Source organism: Bufo gargarizans, chromosome 3 (assembly GCF_014858855.1).
Source record: "Bufo gargarizans isolate SCDJY-AF-19 chromosome 3, ASM1485885v1, whole genome shotgun sequence".
In the NCBI taxonomy this organism is placed as follows: domain Eukaryota; kingdom Metazoa; phylum Chordata; class Amphibia; order Anura; family Bufonidae; genus Bufo; species Bufo gargarizans.
Genome location: NC_058082.1, coordinates 396,156,469 through 396,169,281, shown reverse-complemented (window position 1 = coordinate 396,169,281; position 12,813 = coordinate 396,156,469). Strand labels below are relative to the sequence as shown.

At 44.0% G+C, this 12,813-nt stretch overlaps 1 protein-coding gene across 2 annotated transcripts in view; it reads left to right on the top strand.

Moving 5' to 3' along the window:
• Window positions 1-12,579, top strand: part of LOC122933338 (proline and arginine rich end leucine rich repeat protein) — a 286,012-nt gene extending 273,433 nt beyond the window's left edge. For both annotated transcript variants that reach the window (XM_044288284.1, XM_044288283.1), the window contains one exon: window positions 11,337-12,579. In XM_044288284.1, the coding sequence (XP_044144219.1) occupies window positions 11,337-11,512 (176 nt within the window). In that variant the 3' untranslated portion in view covers window positions 11,513-12,579. The remainder of the gene's footprint in view (window positions 1-11,336) is intronic.
• Window positions 12,580-12,813: the final 234 nt, after the last annotated feature.

The following is a 12,813-nucleotide window of genomic DNA, read 5'->3' as shown; positions in this document are numbered from 1 at the left end:
CAGCAACCGTGCGGCCTTGCTTGATGCTAAGGTTTTCTGTCCATACACTGGGACAACCTCTCTTTCAAAGTGCTGGATCCAGACAGGGGACAGCAGATACTCTCCTTCCTGTGGGTATCCATTCACTGCCGGACATCTGCAAGCCAGGATGGAATCGGATTCAGTCCATCACAGCACAATCCTTCTACCATGTCAGATCATCACCTCCTGGTTCACCCAGAAGCATGCTGACTGTGCTGCAAAACAGCGGCCTCTAGTGCCCGGAATGCCAAATGACAGCTCCAGTACAATTTAAACATATACAGGCAGAGCTTATCCACAATCTCATACTTTCATGCTCCGCTGTTATCCTGAGCGGCATTTACACTTTCGGCTTTTATTTAATGTCTTATGCTGCATCCGCACGTCCTTACTGTACTGCACCTTTCTACTCTTGGTTCGTATTCACTCAGATTGGTCTCACATTCAAGCTGCGCTCACCTGTTGGCTGTTACATCTCATTCCGTCCCCAGCCGATCCGTATTACATGCCTGTTATTACATGTTGTATACTCTGCTTACAGCCATAGCTGCTACTGTTACTCAGTTTTCATGCTCTGGACGCACCACCCTGGTGTTCCCACCTTGCTCCACTCACAACCAGAGCTGCGTTTATACCAATTTTCATGCTCTGCTTATATCCAAAGTTGTGTTCACACTTCTACTGCTACACCAGGTTGTATACCCCACTCACCAAAGCCGCTTTCCATGTCTGCGGTCACACAAGTTAATATTCCGTTCACATCCAAAGCTGCGTCCGCATGTCTGCTTTTCACATCTTGTCCTATACTCCTTTCACTACTAGAGCTGCGTCCACATGTCTGCTTTCACATCACGTCAATACTCTGCTCACTTTCAGTTTGCATTTATACGTCTGCTTTATACCATGCCTTTCATGCGCTAGCCATACTCAGAGCTGCGCCTATACCATGTTTTTAGGTACCACTCACATCCGAAGCTGCATTCACCCATTTGTTGTTACATCATGTGTTGTAGTCTGCTCCCACTCAAAGCTGCATTCTCCTGTTCATTGCTACATCATGGTTTTGCTCAATCTCACCGGGGCAGTCTGCACCCACCGCTCTGGCACCTCTCTCCTGACAAACATAACTGCGTTCTTTTCAGGCTTACGTTCCTTTCCTCGGTGGTCTGTCACATTCCATAGGCCTAGTTTCTGTTTAATCCTGGTTCGTATTCACTCAGACTGTTCTCCTGTTACTTCTGGTTCGTATTCACTCAGATTGGTCTCCTGCCCCAGTTCACCAAACAGCTCCTCAGCGGAGGTCAGTGAGCTGATAAGAGTACGTTTCCTGCTATTTTTTCACAAGCTGTTTGTTTGTCACGATAAGAGACTTCTCTTAGCGAACTTGCAATGCCCTAGGCATTTCATGTTTACGTTTATGGTTCGCGGTGGTTAGTGTTTTATGTATGCACGTGCTTCGGATTACTAATGTCTATATTTTTAACGCCTGTTGGCAGTCATGTTCCTTAGGCCACCTTCTAGCCAATCCAATCATTCAAGTCGCTTCATATGCCATCAGGTCCGGCTTACGTTTTAATTACTTATCGTCACTGCAACAGTCATCCCTCTGGCTTCGGGGGCCCTATGACCGCTTTTCATGTTTTGTTTGTTAAGGGTACGACATGGTTGTAGGCTGGTTAGTGTCCCAAGTTTCTGTTGGAGGTTATGCGAGTCCATGTCTTTGTCTTTCTAGGTTATCGAGTCCCGGTTGCTTACTAAACCCGTTGGGTTAAGGCCCAATCTTTTCCCCAGCCGTCCTTAATTCTAAGGTTCTCATCCCGGCGGCTGCCCGGCCCGATAGGTCCCTGGTGGTTGCTTCAGTCCCATGGCTTCAGGGGTCTGACCAATGGTTGTCTGTCCACCTGTGCAGCTATGCTTTTGAATGACTCATATCTTTACCTGCTTGCCAGCTTATGTTATTAATTTTAGTTAATGTCCGTTATTATCTCCATTTTCTGTCACGTTTCCCTTCGTCTTTTCAGGTCATGCAGTTGAACTATTGGGGTCACCTTCCACGTCGGTCAGGTCTCGTTCCTAACGATATTTCGCCTTGCATGTTATTCAGGCCACGTAGTTTATCTTGGGTGTCGCCTGCCACATCGGTCAGGCTCATGGTTTATTTCACGTGCACCTTATTCATGTCACTTTTCATAGTTATAATTAAAAAAAAAAAAAAAAAACTCGGCCCCATGGCTTCGGGGGCCCGACGACTGCTTCGGCCCCATGGCTTCGGGGGCCCGACGACTGCTTCGGCCCCATGGCTTCGGGGGCCCGACGAATGCTTCGGCCCCATGGCTTCGGGGGCCTGACGACTGCTTCGGCCCCATGGCTTCGGGGGCCTGACGACTGTTTTCAAACCTGCTGGGCTGATTGCCTGGTTGGTTGTCCATCTGTGCATCTAGGCTGATTTGGCCCCTATGTATCGCACACATACCTGCTTCCCTAATTTCCTAATAATCCATGTTGATCGCTCCATGTTGATCCATGGCTTTGGGGGCTCGACGACCTGCTTCGGCCCCATGGCTTTGGGGGCCCGACGACCTGCTTCGGCCCCATGGCTTCGGGGGCCCGACGACCTGCTTCGGCCCCATGGCTTTGGGGGCCCGACGACCTGCTTCGGCCCCATGGCTCCGGGGCCCGACGACCTGCTTCGGCCCCATGGCTTCGGGGGCCCGACGACTGCTTTGGCCCCATGGCTTCGGGGGCCCGACGACTGTTTTCAGTCCTGCTGGGCTGATTGCCTGGTTGGTTGTCCATCTGTGCATCTAGGCTGATTTGGCCCCTATGTATCGCATACATACCTGCTTCCCTAATTTCCTAATAATCCATGTTGATCCATGGCTTCGGGGGCCCGATAACTGCTTCGGCCCCATGGCTTCGGGGGCCCGATGACTGCTTCGGCCCCATGGCTTGGGGGGCCCGATGACTGCTTCGGCCCCATGGCTTGGGGGGCCCGATGACTGCTTCGGCCCCATGGCTTGGGGGGCCCGACGACTGCTTCGGCCCTATGGCTTCAGGGGCCCGACGACTGCTTCAGCCCCATGGCTTCGGGGACTCGACGACTGCTTCGGCCCCATGGCTTCGGGGGCCCGACGACTGTTTTCAAACCTGCTGGGCTGATTGCCTGGTTGGTTGTCCATCTGTGCATCTAGGCTGATTTGGCCCCTATGTATCGCATACATACCTGCTTCCCTAATTTCCTAATAATCCATGTTGATCGCTCATTTTATGTTTTGACCGCAAACTGGTCCGGTTCGCCCTACAGCATTATTGTCATGTCTTACGCAGATATTTCGTCTTTCTTTAATTGTTCATGCTTTCGTTCAGGTCCTGCCAGAGGAAGAACAAGTAGGGCAATTCGCTCTAGCATTTCAGTCTCTGATTGTAGTCTATCATATCTTGTCAACCAGGTCCCCGCACAAAGTCTTTGCCTTTTTACCACGACCAGGAATTCATTTTCGCCAGTAGCTTTATTGCATTCCCTCACTCATGGGAGGGCATAGACAGAATCTTGTATATTATGGCTTCATAGCTTCTTGCTGCACTAACCTCTGACTCACTACAATCACGTTGAATCGGATTTTGGACAAGGTCCAGCATTTTCTCACGGTAGAGGATTCAGATAGTATGTCGGTCTTCACGTTTCAAGCGTAAAAACAATTCTCGGGGGCGCACAGTAGAACAAAGCGTGGATAGCTTTTGTCTGGGTAACTATTCAAGGATTCTCTTCCTATCTACATGGTTCTTTTTGGCTCTCATTCCTGCATAGTCTAGGCAGTTAGGTTTTGGTCCCACGATCTCCTGACGCTAGGGCATTGCCAGTACTCGCACTAGAACCAAACTTTACAAGTTTCAGTTGGTTTTTATGATCCATTTCACAACGTATTCTCGGTCCTCCATTCCGCTTTTGAGCATCATGTCTCTGGCCTTGTCATCTACCAGATGGGTTGTAGGTTTCCTACTGGTCTTGCCTCACATACCCCGAATTTTCGCTCTAGATCCCGGATGCCTTGCAGTTGGCTTGGGGATTAGTTTGTACATGCCATTCAAATTCCTTTTCTACCCTACTTGGCTTGGTTTTTGCCCACTTATAGGCCTACCCACGATCATGGCTTAGGGCACACAACAAGCCATTTAGTCAGGTCAGCTAAGACACGCCTAGCTGGGTTAGGTTGTTCCCGTTGTTTTCTCCCTAGGGTTCTTCGAATACCTCTTGGCCGTAGCCATGACCACAAGTTGGTAAGGCTGATTAGTCAGCCTGCATTTGTGGGAGGGGCGGAGGCTCTTCATATACGAGCCACACCCTCACTCACAGGTGTGTGTTTTCAGGTGCCCCACCCTCCCTCCCTTATCTTCTCATTTCCACAGGGTATGCCCACTTATAGGCCTACCCACGATCATGGCTTAGGGCACACAACAAGCCATTTAGTCAGGTCAGCTAAGACACGCCTAGCTGGGTTAGGTTGTTCCCGTTGTTTTCTCCCTAGGGTTCTTCGGATACCTCTTGGCCGTAGCCATGACCACAAATAAACTTAGAAGGATGAGGCAGTGCTCTCTAATCTCTCAGGATACGTATAAGCAGCGGGTTACCCTTGATGGTCTTAGATCTGCTTGTGACTTACCACGTGTTTCCCCCTGTATATCAATACAATACAATGCCTAGGTTAGCTAACACAAGGTAACTTAAGAACCATTAGTATTTTAATGTCCTCGGAGGCAGTCCATAATGAGCAACGGTAATGTAAGACTTGCTTGTGACCCATAAGACGTCCTCAGAGGCAGTCTATCTGGCTAACAATATTACTTTACTAAAGTCCATACAAAAAGTGCATAGGATCACATTGCTGCTCCTGCAAGAGAATACACACAACAGGCATGGTACACTTGAACATTACTGAAAATTCAAAAAGTTAGTGCAGAAATAGTGCAAAATAGGTAAGGCAAACATATAAGGCTCATATTCAATGCAATAAAATTCAGTGCAATAATGCAACAAAATCACATTAGAGTCCATTTCTTCAGTGCTTGTAGATGAAGTGCACCTGACGGGAACAAAAGTGCAAAAAAGTCCTTTGTAATCCATAGGAAATAATTAATTGTAATCCAAATGAGGTAATATTTGTAATACACATGGGCATAAGAACAGCAGCACAGGTTATAAGAACCCTTTTAAGCAAAGGGGGCTCCCTAATAACCTGAAAAGGGGGGAAAAAGGTATTGGGCGCTGTTGAGAGCAACTTGGGTAAAGCTGATAGTTGGGGGGAGTCCTTACTAACATGGCTATCCGGGTGAGGGCTAAAAACAAGGGCAACCTGAAATGTAATGCTTTCTTACTGGAAATGCTTTGTTACTGGAAAAAAATGATTAAAATTAAGAGTAAAACTCTGATATTTCTTCTACATTTCCCTTTAATTCTTGTAGAACACCTAAAGGGTTAACAAAGTTAGTAAAATCAGTTTTGAATACCTTGAGGGGTATAGTTTCTAAAATAGGACCATTTTTGGGTGGTTTATATTATGTAAGCCTCACAAAGTGATTTCAGACCTGAGCTGGTCCTTAAAAATTGGGTTTTGGAAATTTTCTAAAAATTTTAAGATTTGCTTCTAAACTTCTAAGGCCTCTTCCACGCGAGCGAGATTTACACGCGGGTGCAATGCATTGCACCCTCACTGAATCTGGACCCATTCATTTCTATAGGGCTGTTCACATGAGCGGTGATTTTCACGCATAACTTGTGCGTTGCATGAAAATCTCAGCATGTTCTATTTTGTGTGTTTTTCACGCAACGCAGGCCCCATACAAGTGAATAGGGCTGCGTGAAAATCGGTTGCTAGGAAACGATTGGGATGGGGACCCGATCTTTATTATTTTCCCTTATAACATGGTTATAAGGGGAAATAATAGCATTCTGAATACAAACCCGCATACTGATGTAAAATTGAGAGATTAGCCAACATATCCTACTGTCGAGAACATGTCTGAGCCCGAGCACTGCGCCAAGTTTTCTCAAGTAGCTCGGGACCTAATGCTAAACCTACCTGTGCCATACGGGCAATACCAGGAGCCAGTGGGCAAATTACAGGAGCGCAAGGGCCGACTCACAGCAAACTCCCAGTTACCTCCAGCATGCAGCCATGCTTACAATGGGAGGAGGGAGAGAGCTCTGAACCCCACCCAAGACTGGATGATATAGCCCAGGCCTCACATGTGCACCAGAATGTTGTCTGTAGATGGAAATAAAGGCACATTCAGACTAGGAGTTTCCACACCTCCAAGCAATTCTATATATAAACTACAAATTGGTGTGGTAATGAAAAGCAGGAAGTGGTATCACCATCTGTTTAAAAAGCAGAGAAATTGACATTTTGAAAATTGCTAAATTTTCTAAATTTTTGGTTCTTTTTTTATTTTTTTTTACCAATAAAAATGAGATATTGACTCAAGTTTACCAGTAAAGAATATAGTAAAGAAAGACCGGCACTCACTGAATCTTGAAGAAAGGAAATCTTTATTGTCACTTATAATCCGTGACGCGTTTCGACTCACGTCTAGAGTCTTTCTCAAACGTATAGGATATGATACAAACAAAAATAAAACACGGCATTTAAATAACCCGCCAAGGCGGAAATGACATCACATTACCATGGTAACAAAATCAGCAGGAACAATCAGCCAATCAGAATATAAAGCAAGTGAAGAAAATGAAAAAAAAGGGAAGAAAAGAAGAGATCCCAGCCGCAATCAATTAGCAATTCAAATAGCGAAAATTTTCTAATGGCAGTGGTAGGGTTAAATAAAGTGGTGACAGGGTTAAAATGTTGAAGAAGCGTGAATCCTATTGGATTCACACTTTGCAAACATTGCAGCCCAAAGGCTTGAACCGGGAGTATGACCTCCACATTTTTTTTTGTGATTCTTCAGCTCTCTAAACATTCGCTATCTTTCATTCTTTTGTATATAAAACATTTACCATTGTTGCAAATCCATGTATTATATAATTTGTTTCCTTTCTACTTTTAGAAAACTTGAAGCTATCCCAGCGGCAGCACAAGTTTGCAACTTTATTTAATTGATTGCGGCTGGGATCTCTTCTTTTCTTCCCTTTTTTCCATTTTCTTCACTTGCTTTATATTCTGATTGGCTGATTGTTCCTGCTGATTTTGTTACCATGGTAATGTGATGTCATTTCCGCCTTGGCGGGTTATTTAAATGCCGTGTTTTATTTTTGTTTGTATCATATACTATATGTTTGAGAAAGACTCTAGACGTGAGTCGAAACGCGTCACAGATTATATGTGACAATAAAGATTTCCTTTCTTCAAGATTCAGTGAGTGCCGGTCTTTCTTTACTATATTCATGCGATCGTGATCTCGGACGCGAGCACCACGCTAATTGTTTAATGGAGTGCCGGCTGATCATCATCTACTTCAAGTTTACCAGTGTCATGAAGTACAATATGTGACGAGAAAACAATCTCAGAATAGCTTGGATAATTAAAAGCTTTTTAAAGTTATCACCACATAAAGTGACATGTCAGATTTGCAAAAAATGGCCTGGTCTTAACCCCTTCCGAACCGCAATCTGTAAATATAAGTGATAGCTGCACATGCCCCGTGCAGCTATCACTTCTATAAACATCAAACCAGCTCTTTAATCCAAGCGCTGAAAAGCGCTTGGATTAAAGCTTCTGCCCGAGCCCTGCTGCTGTCACGGACAGCATACAGTGCAGTAATGCCGGCAAGGGACCAATGAGAGTGGCCCTGTGACGAAACCAACCTCGCCACGGTGTTTTGGAGGGGGCTGGTTGCTAGCCTCTTGCCTCAGGATTATGGCCCATACTAACTTTAAAGAAAACAGGCCGGCCGCACAGCTTAAATCTGTCTTTGGAATTGTGTTTTATGTTATTATGCGTTCGGTTAAATTGTATGTTATGTGAGGGCACCCAGATAGCTAATAGTATTGTATTCGTGTATTCTGAGTGCCATTCACCTAATGATATGCACTCAGACTTGAGCTATCTGGGGATATGTTAAATGTCTGTGTTTGCTGTGGGGGTGTGCCATTGTGTATTTGGGTGGTGATTCCTGTCCTGTTGTTCCCACATGTGTATTGGTGTTTTCCCTTTGTCCTGAGACATAATTGGATTGCTCCTCGGGTGTCGCTAGGCAGAGAGGAGGAAACCATGATGCATTGTGGGGATGTGTTATATCTGTTCGGTGTGTCGCAGTCTCCATTCTGGTCCCCTAAGGGCGTGGCCACCAGATGGGGACCTGCATAAATACGGGCGGGTAGCCCTCAATAAAGTGTTCCTGTTTTATCCTTCATCATGCTGAGACTGGTGTTTGGATAACTGATCAAACTGGGGGATTGCTATACGCTGAAGATTTGCTATACTCCCCTGGCATAACTACTAGCTCTTGTAAGAGCTGTTCCTGCTCTCTGGCTGTAGGAGAGGTTCACCCACTGGAGCCTGGAGCCTTGTCGTAGGTCCAGCGTGGGTGGAGGACGGTGAGACCCCAACCAAGCTGCGGCGGTTCGTGGGGTCTGCAGGGCGTACGGTGTCAAGTGGAGTGCTTGGAGTCCTCGGAAAGCACTAGGAGCATCTATCGACGGAGGTACCCGGTCGGGGTGCTAGGAGATCCGTTACAGGCCCCTTGCCGACAATCGATCCGATTGGTTAGTCTCTGCAGACTAACCAATCGGATCGCGGCAGTAAAAAAAATGCCGGTTTCATGCTCTGATCTGCGCTCTGCAGATCAGAGCCTGAAATCAGGTAGTGTCCTCGTAATACCTCTCCGATCTCTGGCTGTGCCCCCCATCTGTGCCCCTCCAAGCCCCCCCTTGTGTCTGCCTGCAGCTCATCTAGAGGCAGCTGCCCTGATGCGGTCCGCCCCCTCCTCACCCCATGCATTCATTCTCACCCGCCGCTCCTGCCCCAGCCTCCCTCAATATTGGCGGCTGTACCCACCTATCTCCCCCCCTTTCCAGCGCTGCCCCCGATCCCCCTGCTGTGTGTGTGATGGTGGCGGCTCCATTACTGAGCCACCACCATCAGTAGAGAGTGTCAGCTCTATGCTGACACTCTCCTGTAACCCCAAAGATGCTGCGGTTTCGGCATCCATGGGGTTAATAGAGGGAGGGAGCTCCCTCTCTCAACCATCGGGGCTGCAGCGCTGTGATTGCAGCACCTGATGGTTGCCATGGCAACCGGACGCTTCGCAAAAGCGTCCGCTGTTGCCACCTACAGGACATCTAATAGTATTATACTTTGCAATGTTCCATGATCCAAGAGGCACTTGATAAAAAATGAAAGTAAAAATAATTAAAATGAAAAATAAAAAAATGAATAAAAATGTAAATAAAAAAAAATATATTGCCTTTTCCTATGAAAAAAAATAAAATACACATATTCGGTGTCACACATCCGTAACGACCGTCTCTATAAATATATCACATGATAGACCCCGTCCGATAAACACCATAAAAATAAAATAAAAAAACTGCCAAAAAAGCTATTTTTGTCACCTTACATCACAAAAAGTGCAACAGCAAGCAATCAAAAAGGCTTATGACCCCCAAAATAGTACCAATCAAACCGTCACTTCGTCCCGCAAAAAATGATACCCTATTTAAGACAATCGCCAAAAAAATTTAAAAGCTATGGCTCTCAGACTATAGACACTAAAACATCATTTTTTTGGTTTCAGAAATGCTATTATTGTGTAAAACCTAAATAAATAAGAAAAAGTATACATATTAGGTATTGCCACGTCCGTAACAATCTTCTCTATAAAACACATAACCTAACTCCTCAGATAAACGCTGTAAAAATAAATAAATGAAAACTGTTCCAAAACAGCCAATTTTTGGGTCACCTTGCCACATAAAGTGTAATAATGAATGATTAAAAAATCCTATGTACCCAAAAATGATACCAATAAAAACCTCAATACTTTCTGCAAAAGACGAGCCCCTGCAGAAGACGATCGGCAGAAAAATAAAAAACATATGGCGTTCAGAAAACCAATCCAGCACAATCTGCCTTCCAAAAACCGTATGGCATTCCTTTCCTTCTGCGCCCTGCCGTGTGCCCGTACAGCAGTTTACGACCACATCTGGGGTGTTTATGTAAATCGCGGAATCAGGGTAATAAATATTCAGTTTTGTTTGGCTGTTAACCCTCAATGTGTTAAAGATTTTTTTTTTATAAAATGGAAAATCTGCCCAAAAAGTGAAATTTCTTTAATTCTTGTGGAACGCCTTATGGGTTAACAACGTTTGTAAAATCAGTTTTGAGTAACTTGAGGGGTGTAGTTTCTACAATGGGGTCATTTATGGGGCATCCACTTTGTAAGCCCCACAAAGTGACTTCAGACCTGAACTGGTCCTTAAAAAGTGGGTTTTGGAAATTTTCTTAAAAATTGAAAGAATTGCTTCTAAACTTCTAAGTCTTCTAACGTCCTAAAAAAAATAAAATGACATTTCCAAAATGATGCCAACATAAAGTAGACATATGGGGAATGTTAAGTAATAAATATTTTTAATTTAATGCACCTCTGGGGTGTTACACAATCAGGGCAAGTCCCCCCTACCTCCCAGGGTCATGTGATCCCCTATCTTCATCCTCCATGACGTTTTGCACCAGAATTTCTGTGAAATTTGTAATAATCTAATTAGTTCTCAGTTGACTCACTGATCTGTATTTCATGCATTTGATGTATAGAAACATTTGTGATCATTTATCAAACTCGTGTAAAGTTTAACTGGCTTAGTTTCCCATAGCAACTAATCAGGTTCCACCTTTCATTTTTACCCCAATCTTTTCACATCTGTAGAGATTGCACAGGATAGCAGTTCATGTTGCTATTTAAGAATGTCTATATGATCTCTGCACCCTGCACTATAGAAAACTGGAGATTCACTGTGTACTTGAAATGATATCTCTTTTGTCTGAGCCTAAATATCTGATATTTTGCTATTTCCCTCCCCTGCCAAAGAATGCATAATTTATGTGTTTATAAAAAACGGAATGCCAGACTTTGAGTAATGGACACATGCTGTTCTTGAATACTGTCTCATGTCTTTGCTTTGATGAATAAAAATGTGGAATAAGTATATTGTTACATAATCATTTATAAAACATAACAATAGATTTGGGGAACAGATGAAGAATAACAGCAGCAAGTATATTCATGGCTTCTGCATTGCATGTGTCTGGCATTATTATAGTGGCTGATATATACATACTTTTCTCTCTCTCTCTCTCTCTCCACAGAAATTAATGGTACTGAGATTTGCCCACTACCTTTTGCTCCAATTGAGTTTTTGACTGCAGATTATTCCTTTGTTCCACATCTGCGATACCTAAGACTGGATGGAAACCAGCTGAAGCCCCCAATTCCTCTGGATGTTATAATGTGTTTCCGGCTTTTGCAGTCTGTGATAATCTAAATGGCACAGTTTATACCATTAATCCAGATTAGATATTGTGGTCTACAACATTATCCTAGTACATCTGTACTATTTTCTCATGTACTTGACTTATATTAGACTCAATGTGACTATTATGACAGTCTAAAAATCAACGACATAAAGGAAATTTCTCTAATAATAATAAAAAAAAACACTTTAGATATCAACATTCTCAAATTATACTGAACCAGAAAGTATATTGTGGCTTCAGGCTGAAGATGCAGCAGTGTTTGAGTTTGGATGGATTTTGTCTTTAGCAACATTATGGCAGCCATTTTGTTTGACATAATAATGACCCCTAGACAAAATGAGTCGTAATTGAAGGTATTTAGGAATGATGTTGTAGTATTGAAATATTTAACTATTTTCAGTAATTTACTGAACTTCCTCAAGAAATTTGTTACCACTTACTTCATCACAAATTGCTTTTCATTGTATGGAGCTGGCACAATGATGGGGAACAGCAATAGCACCATCCGCCTATTTAACCCCGCAGATGCTAGATGCTGTTCCCCGTCATTTTGCCTGCTCCATACAATGCAAAACAATTTCTGACAATGGAATCAAATTTCTTGACAAAGTTTGGCAAAGTTGCCAAATTGAATTTTCAAATTCTGGTGCACATGGGGTTAATCCAAGCTTAAAAAAAAATATATATATATATATATATACTCACCTCATCCACTTGGTTGCGGACAGGCCGTCCACTTGTATCTTGATTAAAGAAAACCCGCCAAAGGATCTGAGGTGAGCTCGCTAACATCACCACTTGATGGCACTGGCTGTGAGTGGTGATGTGTTCGCCGTGTGTGCAGCCAGCGTGATTATGTGGTGATGTCTTCACGCTCGCCGCAGGTCCTTTGGAAGGTTTTCTTCAATCAAGACGTAGCGGATGGCTTCGACGATCGAGTGGATGAGGCGAGTATAGTTTTTTTTATTTTCAGCCACCATTTTAGGAAAAAAATCAATGTGTTACCATTAAGCTTGAGGAAATTCGACTTTGTGGCAAATCAAATTCCGGTTTATATGCTTTGATTCGCTCAACACCACATATATTAAAACATCATTTTTTACAGCAGCAATGTGGGCACATATGAACATGGAACCAACACAAATGCCTTCAGATGCCAAGCACACATGTAACAGGTCAGCCAGTTTCATAGGGACAAATCTGCTGACAGAAGCCTTTTAAAGAGAATCTGTCATCCCGATTTTGAACTATTATCTACAGTAATACATGCATAGTACTTCAGATGAGGAGTGCAGATCACTTCTTTTTA